Consider the following 24,809-nt stretch of genomic DNA (forward strand, 5'->3'; position numbering starts at 1 on the left):
GGAAAGTTCACTGTGGGTCAGAGAGTCGCTCAGAAACAGCGGCCAGCATGGACGTTTCTGAAAAGAAGTAATTCAAAGTCCCCCAATTTTCCGTGCGTGTATTAGTTCAGTTTTTGTTTATAATATACAAACACAGTCATACCTGGCTTCTTTTGAGAACATATTCTTACTATCTGTAGTCAGCTGAATGTCTTAGACAGATAATGGAAATACAAAGGAAAGCTAAGAATGCTGAACACGACTTCAAATACTTATTTGATTTATTGAAAAATCTTTATTACTGTCATCAAGAAAACCAACGAGTTAGGTGTGGCAGCCCAGCACTTGGGAGATGAAGGTGGGCGGAACTCGGTGAGTTTGAGACTGGCTGGCTGCTCTATACAAGCAAGCTGCAGGATGGACAGGGATACACAGTGAGACCCTGTCTCAAAAACCAAAAACAGAAGAAAGAAAAGAAAAAGATAATCCACAGCAACCAATGCTGATGAGTTTGTGGGGAAAGAGGAACATCGGCCACTGCTGGGAGGGACAGAGACTGCTGTACCCAGCCATGGAAATCAACACCCTGCTTCAAAACGCCAGCAATAGCACCATTGTCATATGACCCGTACAACCCCTGGGTCAATGCCTGAAGGACTCCAAGTCTGCATTCCACAGAGACTCTTGCACACCCATACTTACTGCCACACTATTTATTACAATACTATCATTTTTTGTATGTGCATGCATGTGCATGAATATGGGTATGTACATACATGATCATGCACTTGACTATGTGAGCCACAATATACACTGTGAACCCTAAAACTGTGTTCTTTCCTGGGGAAACCTGCGTCTAGTTGTGGTGTGGCTTAGCCTTGGTATACACCCATAATCCCTCTGACTTTAATACAGACATGACCTAGTACACACCTTTAATTCCAAACAGTGAGGGTAAAGTTTGTTCGTAGAAGGAAGCATCTTGTTTAAAAGTGATGTCTTATTGAGTGGCAGACAAATCAGATAAAGATCTGACAGAATAGGATATGACCAACTCTCACAAGAAGAGAGAGGAAAAGAAAGGCTACTTACTTATGAGGGAGCGGGGCAGAGAAAGAGGAGAGAGGCAGTTTTACCCGGAGAGTTTTACAGAGAGGTTGCAGAGAGAGCGAACAAGCTAGACACAGGTGAAGACAGAATTGGCCAGAGAATGAGAAGGAGCCAGAAGATTAGAACAGATTGCCAGAGTTAGTAAAAGGCCGAGCAAAGCAATTTAGGAGAGGCCAGGAGAGAAGCCAGACTGAACTAATCAATGTAGAGAGGAGTCTGAGCCAGAACAGCGAGCTGACCAGCCAGCCAGAGTTCAGAGAGAAGTAGGGAGGGGTGAGCTGAGTCAGCAGTAAGTCTCACAGGCTGAAAACATTCTAGGCCTAGACAAGACTGTACGGAGGAAAAGAGGCCTCCAGGACGAGGCCTAGGTGAGCAGACAGAGGCATGGAGACAGCAATTGCATCAGGAGAATAGAAGTTGCCTTTGTAGACCACCCTGTGGAGCAGAGTAGACTCTCTCCCACCTTTGACTGGGTCCTAGGGATGAACTCAGATCGGTAGACTTGCAGGCCAAGTTTCCTTTACCTGGCGAGCCTTTTGGCTGGCTCCTGTGGACCTATCTTTCTCTCAGCTCACAGAAATAAGTGAAATACCCAAGTTTTTAAAATTAGAATTTGAAGAGTCGACTGTGTGTTCTAGAATATGGAACTTTGAATGTGTGACAGCCTACATGTATTTCAGAGGACCCTTTAACTGGTCAGCCTGTGCTCTGAAGGCACAGCTCAGCACAGCACACACAATGCACATAGCACAGCATGGCCCAGCACAGCACACAGAGCACAGATCACACAGAACACCACAGCAATGAGTTACTCTCCGCCTATGCACATTTACTAAGAGTGTTGATTTCAGAAAGTAAGTAGGCTTTATTATGAAATTTAAACTACTACATTTGGTATTTCTGCTCAGTTAAATTTTACATAGGTCCAACACGATCCTATCAAATATTTAATTAGTGCCAAAGGTCAGGAACTATTTTAGAGGGTTCTATGTTTAAATTTTGGAGACTGGCTATCATGCATTAAAAAAGCCAATCAAGGGGCTGGAGAGATGGCTCGGTGGTTAAGAGCACCGGCTGCTCTTCCAGAGGCCCTGAGTTCAATTCCCAGCAATCACACGGTGGCTCACAACCATCTGTAATGGGATCTGATGCCCCATACATGTACTCATAAAATGAAAAAAATGAGAAAAAAATCTCTGACCCTAACTTCTTCTAGATTAGAACAAGGGAAAGAGGTGGGGTGCAGAGATGCCTTGAAGGATCTGGTGAGTCTGGTGACATCTCTTTTTTTAAAAAAGCCAATCAATTCTTGACATTCTTACATCATTAATTTGTTTGTTTTGTAATCCAAGCTGTCCCCAAACATGCTGTGTAGTTGAGACAGACACTGAGTTTGTCATCCCCCTGCCTCCATCTCCCATTGCTGGAATTGTAGATATTTGCTGCTATGCTCTGCTAATAATCAGATGCTCTTATTACAGAGTAAGTTTTTCTTTTTTTCTCTCTTTTTTCCCCCCCTTTTTTTAAAGATGTATTTATTTCATGTATGTGGGTACACTGCAGCTGTCTTCAGACACACCAGAAGAGGGCGTCAGATCCCATTGTAGATGGTTGTGAGCCACCATGTGGTTGCTGGGAATTGAACTCGAGACCTTTGGAAGAGCAGCCAGTGTTCTTAACTGCTGAGCCATCTCTCCAGTCTGGAGTAGGTTTTTCTGTAAGGAAGTTTGAGCCTCACTACATAAGGATCAAAATGCTAAAAAAAAAAAAAAAAGGAGCAAACCTTACTCGTGGACCTGAATGAAACAATGTAACTTCTCTGTGTGAGGTTTGCAGGGCTCTGAAATGCAAGCACTCACACCCCACGCTTTCCCCATGTGCCAACAGGTGTGGAGAACGAGGGTGTGCCGACCTCCACCTCCACACACAAGACGCGCACAGGAGCCAACGTCCAACGTGCTTCAAATGAAAGAATGTAACACAAAACTCTCACCTGACTTAATAATATTAAACAGTGGTTTCAACTATTGGTCTATCAGACTAAAGACTGGGGAAACCCCTCTGCAGGCTAGCCATGGACAGAAGGACCTTAAGGAAAAATGACAATGACGTTCGGGCAGTAACACCCACAAGGAGCAGCCAATCCTAGGAGCTCAGCATCAGAACAGAGCTGGTAAGAACTCACCTTTGCCTGCTGGCTGAGGTACTGCAAATCCGGGCAAGAGGAAGGGAGCCCCTGTGGTGACACCAGCCGGCTTCAGCTCGCTGACCCCATATGTTGTCAGAGATGTCACCAGACTCACCAGATCCTTCAAGGCATCTCTGCACTCAGTCTCTTTCCCTTGTTCCAATCTAGAAGAAGTTAGAGTCAGAGGTTTTTTCTCTTTTGTTGATATTCTTAAATTTGACACAGGATTTCTTGTCAACTTCAGATTCATCGATTAAATGTATAAAGTACTAACAGAAGTATCTTACATTTTCTTCCTCATATAAATATATACTTTAAAAAATATAAAGATTTTATTATTCTACCTTATAATACAATTTGAAGATACCCAGACCAATAAGCACAGCATTGAAGTTCTGTTACCAATCAGTAAGCCATTTATCTTTGGTACAAAGGCGGTTTGCTTGATTTTTTTAAATATACTTTTTTAGCAGACAATATTTGAAATAAAATTTATGCGAAGTTCTAAGAGCTGTGTGCCACATGTGATTGTGGAGGGGACACTGCCCACTTGAAGCTCTGAGAACCCAAAGCGAGCTCCTGAACTGAGCTGACTTCCTCAGAGTCTGAGGTCATGAGACACCGGTCATGAACAGTCCACCTGGAGTTGTGAGAGGGCCTCTGAGGTCATGTGAACAGTTTTCCTGAGGTCATGTGAGCAGTCAGCCTGAGGTCACAAGAGGCCCTCTGAGGTCATGAGAGGTCTGCCTGAGGTCATGAGTGGCCCTCTGAGGTCATGAGGGGCCTGCCTGAGGTCATGAGTGGCCCTCTGAGGTCGTGAGGGGCCTGCCTGAGGTCATGAGTGGCCCTCTGAGGTCGTGAGGGGCCTGCCTGAGGTCATGAGAGCAGCCAGACTGAGGTCACAAGAGGCCCTCTGAGGTCATAAATTCCATGAGGAGGTGACTTTTACTATGGCTTTACTGACAACTCAAAACGCCTGAAAGAGTCTCATTCTCTTAAAGGATAAGCTTCCCCGGGACTTTCCTAACTATAGACTAGTGATTCTCATCCATGTAAACTTGGGAAATGCAAAGAACTAGGAATGAAAAAAAGATCCGGTCAGCGCTACGACTCAGATGACCGGTTTATGACGAGTTCTCCGTGCCACTGTGCTTGCCAAGGACCGTTTGCAAATGCAATACACTTGTTGATAAACTGTTATTGCAGGAAGTAAGTTCACAAGTTAGTGGCATCTTGTCATACAGCAAATGTTTTAAAGATAATGAGCATCCAAGGGTCGGCTAGCGGGGATTGGGGGAGGGTGCTACAGTTTCTACAAAATACAGACCCAGCCATTTTACATGTGTGGTATTGTGTCTGGAAAAGAAAACAAAATATTTAGCAGTGACTAATTTGTCTTACATACACACTAGAGCAGTCTCTACATAGTTGTTCTTGCCCTTAACTTATTAAAAATAACCAGAAGTTATATGTATAACAGTAATTAAAGAGGCCATGAACTTGAAAGGAGTGAGGGGGGTATAGGAGGGGTACAGGTGTGTGTGTGGGGGGGATGACCCAAATGTAGTACTCATAAATGAAATCTCAAAAATGAAATAAAATTTAAAAATTAAACTCTTATACACACGCATGCATACACACACACTAGTAAATACTATAAAATGAAAAGCAAAACTGTAATTAATCAGGAAGAGTTCACATTTGAGAGCCAGGCTCACTGGCTCTCTGGCTGTTTCTGTTTCCTGAGAAAAAGGCCCCTCTGCTCTCCTGTCTAAGTCTAGACTCAGTACTGTGCTCTGCATTTGACTGGCTCACTCAAAACTCACCTCCTGCCCTCTGATGGAAGCTAGAAATGAAGGGGAAGCGAAGCCAACAAGAACGCACCAAGTGTTTACTGATTTCTCCTGATTATCCCTTGGTTTTCACCGAAACTTAAAATGGACCCTTAAGTTGTGGGGTTTACCTGAGCAAGAGGTCACAAAGAAAGTTATATCCTTGCCATATCCGAAAATCATCCAGCAGTGTTTGGGAAACATCACTGGAGTCTTTGAGGAAACAAGAAAGTCCCGCAAACATTTCAACAATTTCGAGGGGAGACAGGTCATCTGACTGCTGCATATTCTGGACACACGTAGACAAACATTCCTTTTCTGTAAGAATGAAAATTTAAGTGTGTATTATTTACGGCCATTGCTTAAGAAAAAGGTGCTTAAGGAAGCCTCGAGTTTTAATGTACGTGTAACACGGTGCAAGGTAAATAAATGCTCGGTATTCTAAGGGCAAACAGAGTTTCAATTCCTGGGCAGGTTCTCTAAGCTACAGTAACAAAGGATGAGTGTGTTGGGAACAAGTTGACTTTTATCAAAGATCTTTCATCACACTTTGATATCATTTTAAACCAAATCTAAATCACTGCTCCCTGACAAATCATTTTTGATCTCTTTATTGATGTATTAGGTTCCCCACGTGTAGAAGAAAACAAGTAGTTGAATTAGTTAATTCAAAAATTTCAGGACACTTTAGCGTGTATGTGTATCCATGCAAAATAAGTAAACCATTTGAGAAGTTACAGCAATTACCGCTCACATAAGCATCTCAAAGGACAGGTGATACTATGTATATACTAGGCAGATAATTCTCTTTAATACTGATTTTCTTAGGTCCATCCCTTTTAACTATTCTGTATCAGAAAGAATACCTGGGTATTTATGAAATATCTTCAGAAACACTGGCAATAACTGAAGGGTTCTCGCAGTCCCCAGCATGGCAAACACGGCTCTGGCAGGACTGGCCCTTCCCCCATTCCCTCTGCCTTGCTAAAAGCCACACTAGATTACATTCCTGAAGCTAGGCCTCAAAGGCTATTCCTTACTGGCTAGTTCCTCTTCCTGAGGCTTGCTACCAAAGTACAGCTATCAAAGTATTGAAGCCCAGCATTGGCTTACCTAATTAGCATGCCCAATCAAAATTAAACACTCATCCTAACACAGAGTCTCTTTTTCCCTTTATAAGCAGACATTTATTTACCTATACGTCATATCTGTCTCCTCTCTATCTAGAGGCAGAGGCAAATATCGCTTCCTTTCTCCCTCATTCTCTGTCTCTCACCCCTGCGCTCTGTCCCTCTGGGGCAAATCAATCTCCTTAGTGCTGAGAACTTGGTCTTGGGGGTCCTGCACCAATCCTGGTCCTTTCAATTATAGCACTTGAAAATACTTGCTTCTTTTTGGTAGAAGAACAATCGGTCAATGATAACCTACACCGAATTAAAATTGAACACTTGCGCAATGAAGAAGTAATTTTTAACTTGCTCATATCCATCATGTGGAACCTAAGAAAATGTCTTGCATCGGAAAGACCCAACAAACCAAACAATTCCCTTCCTCCTGGCAAATTTCTGTGTTTATGGATCTGGAATACGGAATCCTAGAGACTGGACACACCCTCCACAGGCTAGTCAGGTGGTGCGTGACTGAGCTGCTCTCAGCCTTGGTCTTCCTTTCAATCTAGGCAAGGGTCTCACTAAGTCATCCGGATTGGACAGAAACTCACTTTGTGGCAGCGATGAGCCTTGAATTCTTTATTTCCCTGCCTCAGCCAAAGAGACCTGTCAAATTTCATGTGTAATTAACTAACTGAAAGGCCAATCTTTGGGCAGCCTAGAGATGACAAGAGAAAGAAGGAAGACAGCGTGGTCCTCACCGTGAATATACTTCACCACATTCACGCTCAGCCCGTGGCGGGAGATGGTCATGAGGACCTCCCCTGCGCTCTTCCTCCATGGCAGGTTATAGGGGGGGCACCAAGAGGTTATTGCACTGAATAAAAGCTGTAGGTCGTCCTTCTGGGCCAGCTCCTCCGCCGGAGAAACAAAACTGCAGAGTTTTACTAAGATCTAAACGTAGAGGAAAGGAGAGAGTGCAACACAGAATCGTGACGGCAGGCAGGACAGAAGTGAGACCAAACATCACTCAGCTTCAGAGAGGGTGCTGGGTGGTCAGAACATCAGGATCATTGCTTAACAATGTTACAAAGACATCTACAAAGTTACAAAGGGTTTAGGTATATGTTAAAGAGGCCTTCCTTAAAAAAATATTCACTTTCCAGTCTTCCTTATATCTTTGAATGATTCATTTTGAATCAGGATAAACAGCAATACTGTATTTCATGGTTAGTTCAGTAGTGTTCTCTCTCCTCTCTCTCTCTTTCAGTTTTTTGAGACACCATACTCCGTATAGCTCTAGCTGTCCTGAAACTCAGTTGTAGAGCAGGTTAGCCTGGAACTCACAGAGATCCTCCTGCCTCTGCCTCTGTACACCACCACAACTAGAAGTTCTAACCTTTTAATTTAGTCATTTATTTGCACTGGTAAAATACAGTTTTCTACCTTAAAAAGCATAACTGACAAAATAGCCAAAAGAAAGTGAGTATTAAATTGTTTCCAGTTTATGTACTAGGAGGAAACAAACGTTGGATAGTGTAAAATTACATCAAATTGACAGAAAAGTCCTGAAGTCCTGCTTTCAACCGCAGACTCTAGACCAGCGGTTCTCAACCTGTGAGTTGTAACCCCGTTGGAGGTCAAATGATCATTTCACAGAGGTCACCTAAGACCTTTGGAAAATGCAGATATTCACATTACAATTTGTAACAGTAGCAAAGTTACAGTAATGAAGTGTCATCAACAATAACTACAAAACTTAGTGGACAGGGTCACCACATCACGAGGGACTGCACCAAAGGGTTGCAGCATTAGGAGGGTTGAGACCCACCCTCTAGGTCATCAGTTCCAGAGATGAAGACCTAACCGTGATGTCCGAGCCCACTCTAGCTCTGTGCTTTGCTGTGCCAGGGTCTGTTCCACAGAAGAAGTCCACATAGATTTTGCCCTCAATGGTGCCTTTCTTGTGATGCAAGTTTAATGTCAGGAATGGTTAACTTCTCTGTGCTAAACTCCATCCTCTAATTTTTTTTTTTTTTGAGATATAAAATACTACAAAATCATTCCATCAACTTAAAGACATTCTACATGAAATGTGGGTGTCTTGAGGCCAGTAAGAATGTCACTAGATGAACTAGAGAAAGGAAGTATGTGGCATACCATGCCTGCTAAGCTACATTCTCCTTGTCTTCTTGGAAGCCAAGCCTTTCTTAAATAACACAGGCTTCCTAGCTCATACTGCCACCCCACAGGAAGAGAGGAGGACTGAGGAGTGAGCGGGCAAAAGGCTCTCTCCCGTGGTTAGCAGACACAGGCACCTTCTCTACAAAGGTCTGGAGGAACTTCTGTGTGCAGAGCATCCGCTCCTGTGTTCATGCATCCTTTACCCAAGCAAACACAGCATGGAGGGGCTGCACACGGAGGAGGTGTCAGCTCTGTTTGTTTCTGCTTGTGGTGCTGCCTTATGCGATTAGGACAGACACCATCCCTCTAAGTCACAACAGAAAACAAACCAAAATAGTAAAAAACTAGGAAATAAAATCCACATTTAATCCCCGTTCTCAAAGTCAACTAGATTTAATGGTTCCTTCACTGCTGAGCCCTAAAATAATTGGCTCCCAAATTTATGGTCAAAAAGACTTTTGCAAATCATTTAGCCAGATCCTTTCCGGCGGGCCGGAAGTGCCGTCAAAGGCTTCTGCCTCTCCTCCCCCACGGTACTTCTAGTTGTAGGGAAGAAAGTGTGGTGGAGGAAGGACTGTTCGCATTGGCCAGACAGGCAATGCCTGTGCGAAGCAGCAACCATCTGTCATAGAACACAAACATGGAGATCCCATCTAGCTTGAAACGTTTAATAAGCTGTCTCAATTAGTGTCCTGAGCAAAATGATAGATAGCGTATGTAGCCTGGGATGGCAGGAAAGAAAGGGACTGGAACAGTGAAGGAGCACTGGGCAGGGAGAAGATGGGGTCCACGCCATGGATGGGAGGGGGCAGGATCCTCGCCATGGGTACCTGCTGTGGGTCATACACATGACATCAGGTCTCACAATCTTGGGGGGGGGGGGGAGTCTGGCTGAAGCTTTCCTTTGCACCTTAGCACTCATCAACTGTAACATGTTAGCATGAACCCTGAGCTAATTTATTATTATTGGGTTTTTGTTGTTGTTGTTGTTGTTTGTTTTTTTTTAAGACAGGGTTTCTCTGTGTAGTTCTGGCTGTCCCGGAACTCACTCTGTAAACCAGGCTGGCCTCAAACTCAGAAATCCGCCTGCCTCTGCCTCCCAAATGCTGGGATTAAAGGTGTGTGCCACCACTGCCCGGCTAAACCCGGAGCTAATTTAAAGTCACCACCCATTTCTTTCCAACACCTGGCATTAATTAAGTTCTTAAATAAAAAGTGAATTATGCTTATGTAGATGCTAGAATCAGAAAATCAGCTTCCATGGCGGCTTAGCTAAATTTTTTTAAGACAGGCTTCATTGAAATGAGGCCAAGGCTAACCCACTACACTCATCAGCAACATCTCACATCTTTTAATTCCAGTGATGCATTCCTTCACTTAATCCCACATCTGCCAACTGCCAATATAGCCGTTTTAGAGAAGAGTAAAGGCTCTGAAGTTAAATAGCTTCTCAAGTTACAGGAGACAGTGCTAAATGTTAGATCAAGAATCATATGCACTGAACCAAGTGTTCAGAAGATATTTTGTTTGTTTTGAGTCAGGTTTCATCTTGCACAAGATGGCTTTGAACCCCATCGGTACAGAGTCTGATCCTGAAGATCTGACCCCCTGCCTTCTAGGATTGCAGGTATGCAGTGCGGGGAGTGGGGAAGGGGGGGCCTGAGCCCATGACTTCCTGCGTGCTAGGCACTCACTCTACCAACTGAGCTACATCTCCAGGCCTCCCAAACATTTACTGAGTTGGTGTTCGGCTTGATGATTCAAGTGTATTACAGCTGTCCCTCTGTCCGTGCCCCAGTGGCACCTTTTCAAGTTGACGACTTGTGGCAATAGCAGCAAGCTACTCTTAACTGTTTTTAGCCTGTACTAAGTAGAGAAGCACAGCTCAAAACTCCAAAGCCTTTCTTTCACTCTGTAGGTCACTCTGTAGGTCACTCTGTAGGTCACTCTGTAGGTGGGAAAGCCACATCCTCGGTCACGTAACTTCGGAAACCTACATACAAACGAGTTACTATTGGTTTACCACTTGGTGACGTTTTTAAAACCTTCAAGTTGATCATCTTTAGCCCAGGATGTGATGGTCTGTAGGATTAAGTCTATGTACTGCTATGCAATGGAACTGTTGAACTTTCCGTGTTTTTCTTTTTGAATGAGTTTATCATTCAGTATGTCTTTTTGAAATAAAAGTGTCTTGTTTTTCTTTTAATTATATTAGGTCCATGGACACACTGTGTTCTCAATGTTTGTTGGTTGCTTGTTTAAAAACAATTTCTTTCTCCCACAGAAGAGCACCATACAGGGTACCTGTATTACCAGGTCCCTTTAGAAAGCTCCTTTAGACCTTTGTTTACCCACTGTCTTATAAAAGATCAGTGGTGGTGATAGGAAGGGGCTCTCCAAAGTGCAGAGGGTGGCCGGAGCTGGCAGGAGCCAGTATAATTGACAATGTTTTTCTAAGTTCAATATTTACAAGCTTGGAGAATCCTATATATAAAAAGAAATGACACAGACCTTCTTGTCATTATAAGGCATATTTCCCAAATCTTAATATGATAAATGAATGGTTCCCCTTAGCAATTGAATTTTAGAGACATTTCTGATGCTTCCGATGTGATTTTAACAGCTGGGTCTGTTAGCAGGAACAATTACGGTAAGACCTAACACCATCATCAGGCACCCCAGGAAAGTACTTCCATATTCCTTTTGTGTTTACATGGAAATTTAATTATGAGGAAAAGCTGTATCATAATAAACAGAATGAGATTCCATAAAAAGTGGAAGAAGCAACCAAGTATGGGGTACACTCCTAGAACCTCAGCATGTGCGAGCTGAGACAGGGGGCTGTGGGCTTGAGGTCAGCCCAGCTTATAGGTGAGAACCTGATTAAAACACAGAACAAGGCAAAGCAGACCAGCTGGGCCATGCTCTGGTTCATTTTAAAGACAGCTCCAGAAACAAGCGTGCAGACGAGCAGTCCCCTTACCTGTACAAAAGCTTTCTGGAGTAGTCCTCGGCGCTCTGCTAGAGGTAGCTCGTTCTGTGCGCCTCCACCTGCCTCAGGCACATGTGGAAGGTCAAAGAACAGATACAGACATTTAACCAGGGTGGAAGGCACTGACATCGTTGTCATGCAGTCCACGGTTTTCTGGAAAACAAACCAACAGAAGTGAGTAGATAGACAGACGGAAACAACTGTGATGGGACAGCTGGGGACAGGCAGGAGGATGATCTACCAGCGGCGCTCACACGTCTGTGCAGCAGGGAACTCAAACCTGACTGACCTGTAGTCAGTTAGTCATTTGGACAAATTTGCTTCAGTCACATGTTAAGACTGGTTTGCTGGTCATGCAGTAAGTCACTTATTAAATGTGTTTCTTATTTATTAGGAAGGGGTTTGTTTCAAAGAACATAAACTTCCAGAAGCTAAGAAACCCACTCTTCATCAAAACAAATGGTGAAACTACCCAGTTTCCTGGGCATCCTCTCTCCCTCTCTCACAAATGAATAGAACTGTACATACATCTCAGGATAAATATGGCATCTAAAATAACAGAATAAGAAATAAAAATAAAATAAAATAAAATAAAAAGCTAAGCCAGGCGGCATAGGCTGCAATCCTTGCTACCCAGAAAGCAGAGACAGGAGACTCCCAGGTCAAAGTTTATCTGGACAACAGGCCAGTCTCGTCAACTTACTGAGAGCCTGTCTCAAAAGAAAACTGAGAACAGGCCTAGAGATAAAGTTGAGGGTGGAACTCTTGCTCTGAGTTTAATCCTGCTACCAAAACATAAATGAATGAATGAACTGACTCACTAACCGCTATTTGTTGTTCTACCGAGTTTATCTTTATTCTTATTGGGCACTGCTGGGTGGAAGGACATCTGAGAGACAGAGCCATCACCAATACAAATGACCCTGGATCATTTTCAAAGATTTGCAATAGGAAATTACAAGACTACCTTTGAGGAATCACTTCAACATTGTTAAGAAGTATGTTGTCATTAACAAAGCCCAGGGTGCAGTGGGGCATGAGGCTAGACTACGGGAGGAACTGGTATCTTCCAATTCACTCATCTGCTGTCTGACAGGACATGGAAGGCTCCAAAGCTGCATGCAAACGCTGGGAAGCCCCCCTTTCAAAGGTCCGTATACTACGAGCATTAGCAGATCCATAAGTCATTCCAATATAAACGCCCACCAACAGTGGCAGTACCTACAGCCTAGTAGGAATGGGAATCAACAATGTCTGGAACAAAACAGATAATTACAACTAAAATAAGTAGAGGGGGAAAAAAACCACTGCCTGAGGACACACAGGATGTCAGTCCGTATGGCGGCATATCTGCAGAACCCAAGAGTCCAAAATGGCAGACACTTGAAAACCACAATAGCAATGACTTCTCCATTCTACAAACAAAAGGTTCACAGGTCCATGATTTACCCCTCAGAGTCAACGCTGTACGGCTGATACCAGTACTGCATGGACCTCACTTTACAGAGAGAGCAACTGAGTCTCATCGCTTACACAGACTGCTGCAGGTGGAAGGGTTAGCTAGCTCAGAGGATTAGCTCAGTGACCTGTACACATGGGCTCACATTCTCCTAAACTGATGGCTGACACCCAGTGAAATTACCAATAAAATAGAAGCAAAATTCAAATCATCAGCCTGGAATAGCACAGACCACAAACTAGCAGCGGCATCCATGTGGAAACTCATACAGAAAGCCACAGGAGAGCTGGAGTCTGACTAAATACAGCAGTGGGCGACGGAGAGGAGAGAAGGCTTTGAGAGCCATGGCTACACAGACAGCATCCATTCCTGCTTCTCAACACCCCACAACACCAGGTGTCTAGGTAGTTAAAATCTTTGTTGTTTCTCCAACTTTCCCAGATCCAATTCTTTCACCTAATCCTCAACCTCAAAACATTTAATCCCAGCATTTCTACTGTGGAGGGGCTACACTCACATGAACACGTAGCCCATCACGGTATGTCACGATACTCTACTGTCTCCCAGTCTCCTATATGTAGAGTCAGGACTGCCACCATCTTGGTCTCACACTGGTGCCAGCAGAAGATGGCACTCAAGCAAAAGCAGTAGCATAAGGCGTATCGCTGAATCTGCTTTTTAAGTGCATCATTTCCCAGTCAAATTATCACTAGCTTCCCCTTCCCATTATGCAAAGCAGTATGGTTCTCATTTTCATCTTACACAACTTGGCATCTAAACTGGCATCTCCCATTTGTTATCCTTTAAGTGACTAAGGCACCGATAGACTCTTTTGCTGTTTCTGAGACTTGGTTTCATTACAGAGCCCAGGCTGGCCTCTAACTCACTGTCTAGTCTAGGCTGGCCTCACACTTCTCCAACGTCCTGCCTCAGCCTCTTGTTTATAAGTGTGCGTCTCTATTCCAGGCTCATTTTCCTTAGTCTATGCATTCAAGGACGTAGCTCATCTACATTAGTGAGTTTCTATAGTGCTGCTGTTCCAGGACAACAGTCCACTTATAATGAGAAGACGATTCTAGCATTTATAGAAACTATTAACATTCAGAAACACTGCAGTGAAGCCATAACACATAGGGTAGCATTCCACTTAAATGTTAACAGCTAAACAGCATATGATGATATGGAACTTTAAACCAAATTTTGGTACTGTGGTGTAGAGGCATTCACAGGTATCATTAACAGCAGACAGAATGGAGGACTTTCCTAGTTCAGCCACGGTCACCGAAACGGTGATCCATGTCAGGACTATCTGATGGTTCCTCTGGTGAGAGGACACTCCCCTTGCCTGGGACTCAGGATGTCTGGGATGCAGGGCTTTCTATGCTGAAATGTAAGTAGTTTAGGTCCTGAAAGCAGGACAAGTTGGTGCGGCAGGCTCTCTACTGGGATGCGTGGGTAGAGATGAAACGGTATGCTACAGAGAACATGGGCTGTCCCTCCCAAGAAGCCAAAGTGCTGTGCTCAGCTTTAAGACTGTAGCTGCTAAAGGTACTCACTGTCTCTGTGGTGACCAGTCACTTTTATAAGTGTTATGCTAATGACTGTGGGCTTTCTAAGCCCACACAGTTTAAGAAACAGGCACCCATATTAGCTTTTCCTTCTGTTAGGTGCCCATACTCCAGATTTTAGAAAACTGCAAAAGTCTTCCCATCCCAAGGTGTCTGAAGGACAAAGGTAAGGTGTGCACATGGCTCAGTCCTGAACACACCCGACACAGATGAGGTCGAAGACTTAAAAGTCAGGAGAGATAGAGAGCCATCTCCAGACTAAACCATGTGAACGCACCCACCAGCCTGAAACTCAACAGGATACTATCAGAAATGCTTATCAATAACCTGCGTCATTTATTCATTAGCTTATGAGATCACATGAGTACGGTTTTCAAGCCAGAAGTTTCCTAGCGAGACTGAGGCATGTGGGGTGTGTTGGCAACTTCCCTCTGGCCACCCATGGAATGGCCACCGTCTTGTTGTGTGCGGGGCTCCACTATGGTACATTTATGTACATTACAACATGACAAAGATGGAAATGCTGCCTGAGCCATGTAACGCCTCATGAATGAAGATGTTCAAGACGCAGCAGTGCATGAAACTGTCCTGAGAGGGGCACAAGCAGAGTCCACAGACCAGAAGCGATTATCGGCAGGATCGAAATCCCGCAGAAGGGCTCAGTGGCAGAGCACAGACTCTGTGCACTCACCTGACCAGAGGATGCCAGCAGGTTAATTGTTGTTAGGAGCATCCAGCCCCTACTGGCTTCTTCACTCTGATTGATCTCCAGGAACTGGACTATGGCCCGACTTGCAGCCTCTGTAAAATCAAAGAGAAGGCAGTAAATAGGGAAATCCCTTATAAACTTGAAACACCTGTAAAAGGTACCAGGAGAAGGGTCGCAAGGGCACATTTTATGGTAGCATTATTTTTTCTCTATGAAAAAAAAATTAAACTCAATCTTTTAATGGATATGCTGGTGGACCTATGTACTCATATCTCTATGATAGAAACTTAGAAAGGCACTTTAGGGAAAAGACCATGATGAGCCCATGAGCAGCACTGAAGGAGGAGGTGAGTCCTGAACTTCAGCTGCCAGGGAAGCAGGCATGCCTAAGGACTGGGGAGGTGAAGGCAGCCAGAAAATGGGAGCAAGACATTTAAACAAAAGAGGGGCAGAGGATGCAGCTCGACACCACCCAGGAAGGCAAGCAACTATGCTGTCACCATCCAGAGAGGCCCAAGCTCTGAAACACAACCCCATCAAGACTACTGGTGTGATCAGTCAATGTGAAATCACGAAAGCAGGCAAGCGGAGGGCTGACCTTGATCTGGGTAAGACTTCCGTCAAAAGCAAGACACACTGCTTTAAGACTATTATTAGCCTGAAAGCTGCACACCATGGGGCCAGTGACAATGGCAGTCACAGGGTAAGTGTGAGATGCTTCCAGGCTCGGTGACCACGGGAGACTCTAGGGGTACAGACTACATGAGAGGCTAGCCTGGGGACATAGTAAGGTATGTGAGCCTCACTCACAGAACTGTAGACTTAGAAGAACACCTGAAAGTCCATTTAGTCAGTTATGACTTCAGACTTGCCAGGACTGGCAAGATGGCTGGCTCAGCAGGTAAAAGTGCCCATTGCTAAGCATGAATACTAGATTCGACCAGGACATTGGAGGAAAGAGAGAAATGACTCCCACAAGCTGTATCCTAATCTCTACCAGTACACTTTGGACACAGGAATAATGTATCACAACAAATCATTTTAATAAAGAAATCTACGAAAGAAATCTCTAGACATCCTTTTAATTTTATCAGCAGTTCACCAATTTTAAGATCTGGCACGAATAAAATTTGTCAGGCCGCAGGGGCTCCTGAAGAACCAGGAAGACACCAGAACAGACTTCACACTTCACCAGAAAGCAGGATGCAGGCTAGAACGTAAAACGTCAGAAGTGCCTTGTTCTCCTTCAGTGTAACACAGTCAAATGCGTTTTCATAGGTTAATAATTCAAATCTTATAGATGGTGCCGTGCCAGGCACGTTCATCTTAACACACTTGCACTTGAAGAGATATCTGAACAGGAAACATTAAACCATTTGTTCTTACCGAGCCTGAACTGTATAAGCACATTTTCAGGACCCAGGTTCTAGCTTGTTAAGGTTTCACAGAACTGGATGAATTATTTCTATTAATAAGCCCCTTCTGGTAAAAATTTAAAAATGGACAAGGTATGTAATTTGCCAGCAGTAAACTCATATTTAAATCCAAGCTGTCTCTAGTCTATAAGAAATAAAGAGGAATGAGACAGACAGACAGACAGACAGACAGACAGAAGGTACTGGAGAGTTCAGCTGTTCAGGCTCTGACTGTGCAGGTAGGAGGGCCTGAGTGTGGCATCCAAAGTCCATGCTAACAAAAGAGAGCACAAGAACAGAGCATGTGTGACGGTGTGTGTGGACGTGCGTCTGAACTTAGGAACCTGGCTAACGCCAATACTGTTACCTGCAGAAGTTCTGTATCAGACCAGGGCCTCCAACATTTATAGGAAGGGGAGGGACTCAGCAGGGCCCTCTCCTGGGAGGCTGTGATGGTGGCTGGGATAAAGGGTGCCACTCTCTTCACTAGCAAGCACATTGAAAAGCTGCCAGCTCACCAGAAAACAACCTCCCGCCTGTGCCCAAGCCAGCAATCCTACTTAAATTCAGTGCTTTAGGAAACAGACAGGAAAGCAGGAGGGGTCTTGTTGGAAAGGGGGGTTTTAGTGAGAGAGGAAAGGGAAGAGAGGCAGGAATTGGGAAGTGATTAAAACACCCACTCATCTCCACATCTTAACCCAGAAGGGTTCCTGTCTAAAGGAAATACAGGGACAAAGAATGGAGCAGAGACTGAAGGAAAGGCCATCCAGAGACTGCCCCACCTAGGGATCCATCCCATATAGTCACCAAATGCAGACACTATTGCAGATGCCAAGAACTGCTTGCTGACAGGAGCCTGATATAGCTGTGTCCTTAGGGGCTCTGCTAGTGCCTGACAAATACAGAGGTGGATGCTTGCAGCCAACCACTGGACTTAGCATGGGGTCTTCAATGGAGATTAGGGGAAGGACTGAAGGAGCTGACAGGGTTTGCAGCCCCATAGGAAGAACAACAATATCAACCAACCAAACTCCCCAGAGCTCCAGGGACTGGACCATCAACCAAAGAGTACACATGGAGGGACCCATGGCTCCAGCCACATATGTAGCAATTGATGGAACACAGTACTGCCACTAAGAGTGTGCTCAGTAAGTACCTGTCAACAGGCAGCCTGACCAAAGTGTAGGAAAGATGTCACAGAGTGTCACCCAGATCCAGCTCATTGTGGGCAGCTGGGCTTCCTCAACCTTAAGGAAGGGGAGAAAAGACCTTGTATCTAACAAAGTAGAAGAAAAGACCTTGTATCTAACAAAGTAGAGACAATCTTATTATACAGAAAAGAAAGAAAGAAAAAAAAAAGACCATCACTTGGCAATCCACTTCAGCAACTGTAGCTTGAAAAATTGTTGTAAAAATTGAAATGAAACTACTTCTTGCAAGGAAACAAAGAAGCCACTGACAGGGATCAGAAACCATATGCCTCTTCCCCTCAGAGGGATTAAACAGATACAAGGTAGACATGTCCCCAGGTAGCTGACACTCCTGACCAAAGCAGACCAAACGCACTCCTTATAACTGGGAACTGTTATTTTAGACGGTGTGCCTCCAATTTCAGAATGCAACATCTTTAGAATCTGACTTGTACTTCTCAAGACTGAGCGTGTCTAGTCTAGCATGCTTGGCACATGACCTAACAACGACACCAGCCAGTGTCCCCAGTATTACCCACAAAGGAGAAAGAACTAAATCAACTTTACAAGCCAGAGCATTGCCCTTCTCCTGGTGTAGAGGGCCAAAGGCCATAGACACACACAGGTTTTTGAATACATTTGGAATGGATGCTATTGACTTCAAAAGGAAGTGGCAAAATGTGTTTTTTCACTGCTATGCAAAAGACTGTCAGGTACTAACACAGGATGTTAAAATCAAAACATCAAAAACGTTTTGATTTTAAAACATTAGTACTTGGGGCTTACTGCATTTATCTGTACAATAATAAGCATTTATACTTGAAAGGGATGAGTAGTTTTTTGTTTTATTTATTTATTATTATTATTACCATTAGCATGATTATGGTGTGTGTGTGTGTGTTCACGTGTGTTCACACACGTGAACAAGTGTGCAAGGCCTTACAAAGCATGAATACAGAAGTTAGAAAACAACTTTGGAAGCTGGCCCTCTCTACAACCATAGGTCCCACTGACTGGACTTACATCATCAGACTCCTACCAATCTTGTTGGCTCTATCTGTCTTAGCTTTGAGATTGGTTCTCATGCAGCTTCAACTAGCCTGGCTCACCTGATCTCTCTGCTTCAACGCCGATGGCCATGCCTGGCAAGGATGTGTTTTTTATATATTTTGTCTGACAAAAGGGCTAGGAGGGAAGGGGACAGTCATGATTCGGTAACAATACTCATGCTCTGTGGGAATGACAAATAAAATAGTGAAAAAAAAAAAGAACAAAGTCAGTATAATCCTTCATTGTGTCTCTTCAACACCTTTGTTGAACAATTCTTTTGGAGCAGGTAGGAAAGACCTAAGTTACACCAGCAGTAGGGCGCAATGGGTGCTGGGCTTTGAATCACATATCCGAACCGATGAAAAGGTCTAGATACCTTTGTGGCTGGATGATATGGAGAAATCCCAAACTTCCCTGGTAAAATGAGTTATCAGGCTAGAGAGAGAGCCTGGTGGCTCATTGCACACACTGCTCTTACAGGCTGTGAGTTCAAATCCCAACACCCACATGGGAGAGCTCATGACCACCTAGGGCTCCAGTTTCTGGGGGTTAGATGCCTTTTTAGGTCTCCAAAGGCATCTGCTATCATATGCAAACACACACACACACACATACACACACACACATACACACACACACACACACATACACACACATACACACACACATACACACATACACACACACACATACACACACATACACACACACTACACACACACACACATACACACACACATATACACATACACACACACATACACACACACATACACATACACACACACACACACATGCACACATACACACACACACATACACGCACACACACATATACACACACACACATACACACACATACACACACACATACACACATACACACACACATATACACACACATACATATACACACACACACACTCAGGTAACTAAAGACAATAATCTTAAGCATCAACAAGAAATATATTACATCCTCACACAACAATGTATACAGAAGAGCCTTTCACTTCACCCTGCCAATTTCAACATACTGTCATTTACAAAGGAATCCCCCACTGTTTATTTAATGAAGAAGCAGGCTGTGTAAGCATAAACTTCATTTATAGCAACTTTACGACTTAAGACTTTTTGTCCAGGCTGAGGATGTAGCTCAGTGGAAAACCAAACCCCTGACTTCTAGCCACAGACATTGTGTCTATCTTTTAAGGTCAGTGACACTTAACAAACCTAAGAGGAATGATGACTTAAGGGTTTTAGCATTAGTGAAGACACACATTAACTCAACTCTGAGTTATAGCAAGTAATAGAAACCTCACCTTTGCCACTGCATTATCAAGAGAAACAGAAGAGAAAAAAAAAAAAACTGAACATGGAGACAGTAGAGCTTGAATTAGGTTAACTAGGCAAAGAACGTACACAAAGACACACAGACAAACGACGAATGAGTTCCAGAAGACAAATTTAGAGCAACTGGTGAAGTTGACTCCCTTCCTTCCGCTGTGAAGTACCCTGCAGGCACAAGCTGCTCACTCCAATTATGCTTCAGGATGACGGTGTGAGTCAAATTAATTGTATTACTGTATTCATTTTATTAATGGATTAAAAAGAAGTCCTAAATAGCCTTGGCTATCTCACAAAGCAAAACAAAACAAAAAAACAACCGAACAAACAAAATTAAGAGAGAGAGAGAGAGAGATCTGTAAATTTACAGATTTCTGCAACCTCTGTATTTGCTTCTTTTTATGTGCCACATGTGCACACCTTGGGGACAAAATTACCTGACGGTGTTGTGGCTCTGAACTTCTTGGAGCACAGCACAATGCTTTTCAGGTTGGAAAGAAAGGCAGGAATGTGTAACTGGGATCCAGGACAAGTCTCTAACCCTGTTGCTGGAGGACTGGGCCATCATCATCAGCCTCTCTCTACCCGGCATGGTACCACTGGGGACTGCACTACTGGATTTAATCAGGGCCTCGGCATGTAGCAATGTCCTCCACGACACACTGAAGACGTAAGTAACTGTACACAGTGAACTCTTAAGAAATCTAAATAAGCTTTAAGATGTTAAAGCTAAATGAACATACAAAATATGGTAACCATATACCTTATAATCCCTTTACAATGAGATGCCAGCAATGATAAGAAAATGAGGGGCATCCTGAGATTCTTGCATTATTGCATTGTATTCTTGTATTATTCTTGCTATGTCCTTGGGGGGTGGATTATAAACACTTCAAAATTAAATATTTGTGTAACTATTACCGTAGTTAAGAATGAAACACACTCTCTATTTAAGACATCTGTCATCTCACCCAAAAGATTGTCTTATGTGTATAAGATCTTCGAGGGAGCAAAGAAAACAAATATTTAGTTAGCACCACGACTTCCCACAGACAGCTCAGCGTGAGAGGATATCAACAATGAGGACAGAGAAGCTAGTGAAATAAGTCTGGGGACGTTTCCTAATCTCAGGTGTCATTCCGGACAGAAAATGACTGGAGCTAACATCACTGAGAAAATTCCCTTCCTGCTACCCGTTCACAGCCATACAAATCTTACATCACAAATCTCTGCTCTGACAAAATTAACTAGAACAAGAGTATGTGCTAAGAGAGGAGTCAGTCGCCGGGCGTGGTGGCGCACGCCTGTAATCCCAGCACTTGGGAGGCAGAGGCAGGTAGATTTCTGAGTTTCGAGGCTAGCCTGGTCTACAGAGTGAGTTCCAGGACAGCCAGGACTGCTCAGAGAAACCCTGTCTCGAAAGAAAAAACAAACAAACAAACAAACAAAGGGGGGGGTCAGTCCCACTTTGGGCGCAGGAGGGAATGAGGTCAGACGCTTTAACTGTCCCTTTCATTAGACGCTTTTCAGGTACTAATGCAATCGAAGCTGCCTCAGTTTCAAATCTATTCATTGAATAACGTATTGCATCCCCTCACACGAATGGAATTAATCCTCAATTAAAGACATTCTAGTTATCCATGGGCTAATTTTGAAGTGTTTATAATCCACCCCCCAAGGACATAGCAAGAATAATACAAGAATTATTAGTTATCCATGGGCTAACATCTCAGATCATGTATATAACTCTAATTGCTGAAGCCAGTGCTCTGGTCTGAGCTGCCATGCCCCTGTGATGCTACACACAGATGGAGCATCTGGGAAAGAAGCAGGCTGGGATCTGGTCCTGAGGGTGAGTCCTGAGCGCTGGCTCGCTGGCTCTCTCTCAGCTGAGCTCAGGGAGAGAAGGGAGCCGTCTGTAAAGCAGAAAACTCCTCAGTACACAAGAACAAAGCAGAAACCTAATGCAGAGAGTGCACAGCCTTCCTCCTCCCCTCCTGCCGGCTTTCAAGCTCGCTCCCAAGGCAGATACGTCTTCTAAGCAAGTCTGAGTAATTCTCTGGGAAATCTTTCTTCCACTCAGAGAAACATCACCAATGATAGGCTCAGCAAGACAACCTTACTCTGACCTCATGGTACCAGGTTACCAGCCACAACCAGGACTTTTTGTCAAAAGGAGGATTGACCCAGTCCTTGCTAGAAGATTGTCCCAGATGACAGTCTCCCTGGGCTCCTGCAGAATGACCTCACTGGCCTAACCCCTGATTTAGGGTTCCTGTGGCTGGTATGAAACACATGACCACAGGCAACTTACAGAGGAAAACATTCATTTCCTCTTTGGCTCCTAGGCAAGAGTCCATAAGGCAGGGGAAGTCAGAGGAACTCAAGGCAGGGGACGAAACAAAAGCCCTGGAGGAATGTCCTTTACTGGCTTGCCAGCCTGCTTTCCTATACTATCCAAGACCGTGGGGTTCAGGGGTGGCATTGCCTTTTAGAGAGCGGCCTGCCCTCCACTCAGTGACCCGAGCCCTCCCACATCAATCATTAATCAAGAAAGCGCCCTGCAGGTCAATCGGGTGAGAACTCTGCTCTCAACTGAGCTTCCCTCTTCCCAAGTGATTGTAGCTTTAGTCAAGCTGGAAAAAACTAAACAGAACAGCCCTTAAGTTGCTCATGGTGTAACAGGAAACACACACACCACTTATGAAGCTGAGAAACAAAAGTGTACTTTGGAAGAGTGAAAAATGTCTTGATTACAGCAGTCGAGAACATTGCAGCCTGACTTAATCCAGGCTGGTAAGAGGAACTGAGGTAAGCACTGTCCTTAGGGGAGGAGCTTAGTCGGGACAGGAGTGTAAACAGAGAAAGATCATTTAGATCAAAATACAGGAAGGAAGCAAGAATGAAGAGGAGAACCTGGGCGGGCAGACTGCAGACTGGCCAGGCTCCCTCCCACGAAATTTCAGAAGCACTTTTAGAGAGCAGCCACCCCCACGGCCCACTTAGGTCAGCTCCTGTAAGTACCTGTGGATTTGTTTGAAGCTCTCCTCCGGATCTCTGTCACCATGAGTCGGGAGACTTGCGTTGTGAACTGCAGAAGGTCAGAAAATTTCTCTGTCATTGTATTTGGAGGAGCATTTCCAAAAACCTGTGGATGAGAGAACACATTTCATGACTTTCCGGCCTTTTGTTTGTTTGTTTGTTTTTTAATTATCAAGTTCAAAATGTGACATAACTTGAAGATCAAGTTACATGAGTGCAGTGACGTTTCCTCTGGACCTGTTCACACCTAAAGATCATGGCTTTTGAAAGATCACACCTGGCCACGTGTCTTTATACATACGAATGTACCGGGCATAAGTCAGGTGGAAAAGTCTCACTAACAAACCTCAGAAAACACAACCATTCTCCAAGGAAACCTGAATGAGACCTTTGAGAGACGTCACGCGTGGGGAGGGGCTGAAGGACCCTTACCCCTCATTCAATATTTCACAAGGTTCTGAGTTCTAGCCACAGTCATCCCTAATACAAGGCTGTCATGAAAATGACAAGGCAATGGTTGGGAAGCCTGTAAACGAGCTTGCTTTCTCGGAAACTTCGGACAAATGAACTGTGGAATAAATAATTCTTACCGTAAGCTGCTGTGGGCTCAGCAAAGAGGGATGGAATGAAAGCCAGACAGCCCATCATAGAGAGACACTGCATGGGTATACTATCTGTGAGGCTGTCATAACAGTTCCCACTTATAATATAGTATTCATATTATCAATATCCCAATGTCACTATAAAGAGATGGGGTGCAGTTCACACACTTTCCCAAGCTAACACCACACTATGGTTTTGCAGGAGTGCCCCCTAAGTAAGGCTGGTTGTGACTGTTCCTACAAGCGAACACTACCTGGAGGCTGTTAAAGGAACACTGGGGCTGACAGGGACTATACAACTATCTATCTATCTATCTATCTATCTATCTATCTATCTATCTATCTATCAATCTATCTATGAGAGACACAACTATACCCCCCAGCTCAGGAAGCTGGGATGGGGAGCCCAGAGGCCAGAGCAGTCTGTGTCACATAGTAAGACACTGTCTCAAAACCAAAAGCAAACCAAAAATAAACCAGCAAATAAAGAGGCAGAGCAACCCAGACGGACCCACATTGTGCTCCCAGGTCTGGCTCAATTAGTGAAAAGGAAAAGCTAGTCAGTCATACTCCTCCTACCCAGTCTCCCTAAGACAGACGCATGATATGTATATACCGTATGAATGTGGACGTCTCAGAATCTGTACTTTTCCATACAGTAATAAAAGACTTTATTCCACAAAGCCTAGTAACAGATGCAGAAAACCTCACAATATCATTTTAACAAAAGATGTTTCCTACATCCTTACATAGATACTACTTCAAATTAGGGTAAACATAACAGAAACTGTGTGCAAAGGTTACTCTGCTCAAGGAGTAACCTGTCCCAGCAACCGCACCAAACTGCGTTTACAGAATTCCTCAATTCTTTCCTGATGCTTGCTTGCTTGCTTGCTTTTTCATTTGTTTGTTTTGTTGTTTGTGTAGCCCTGGCTGTCCTGAAACTCACGCTGTAGACCAGGCTACCTCAAACTCAGAGATTCACCTGCCTCTGCCTGCTGAGCCCTGGGATCAAAGACACTGCCACAACGACCCG

General features: G+C 44.1%; 1 protein-coding gene across 9 annotated transcripts in view; it reads right to left on the reverse strand.

Annotated features, from left to right (window-relative positions):
* The window catches only part of Wdfy3 (WD repeat and FYVE domain containing 3), a 238,750-nt gene that overhangs the window by 113,876 nt on the left and 100,065 nt on the right, over positions 1 to 24,809 (reverse strand). For all 9 annotated transcript variants that reach the window (XM_085836931.1, XM_029478035.2, XM_085836928.1 and 6 more), the window contains 6 exons: positions 23,154 to 23,277; positions 15,113 to 15,222; positions 11,386 to 11,547; positions 6,980 to 7,172; positions 5,241 to 5,427; positions 3,275 to 3,441 (listed from right to left, as the gene is read on the reverse strand). In XM_085836931.1, coding sequence (XP_085693057.1) covers positions 3,275 to 3,441; positions 5,241 to 5,427; positions 6,980 to 7,172; positions 11,386 to 11,547; positions 15,113 to 15,222; positions 23,154 to 23,277 — 943 coding nt within the window. The remainder of the gene's footprint in view (positions 1 to 3,274; positions 3,442 to 5,240; positions 5,428 to 6,979; positions 7,173 to 11,385; positions 11,548 to 15,112; positions 15,223 to 23,153; positions 23,278 to 24,809) is intronic.

This window comes from Mus caroli, unplaced genomic scaffold, assembly GCF_978045245.1.
Source record: "Mus caroli unplaced genomic scaffold, Mus_caroli_1 scaffold_4, whole genome shotgun sequence".
In the NCBI taxonomy this organism is placed as follows: domain Eukaryota; kingdom Metazoa; phylum Chordata; class Mammalia; order Rodentia; family Muridae; genus Mus; species Mus caroli.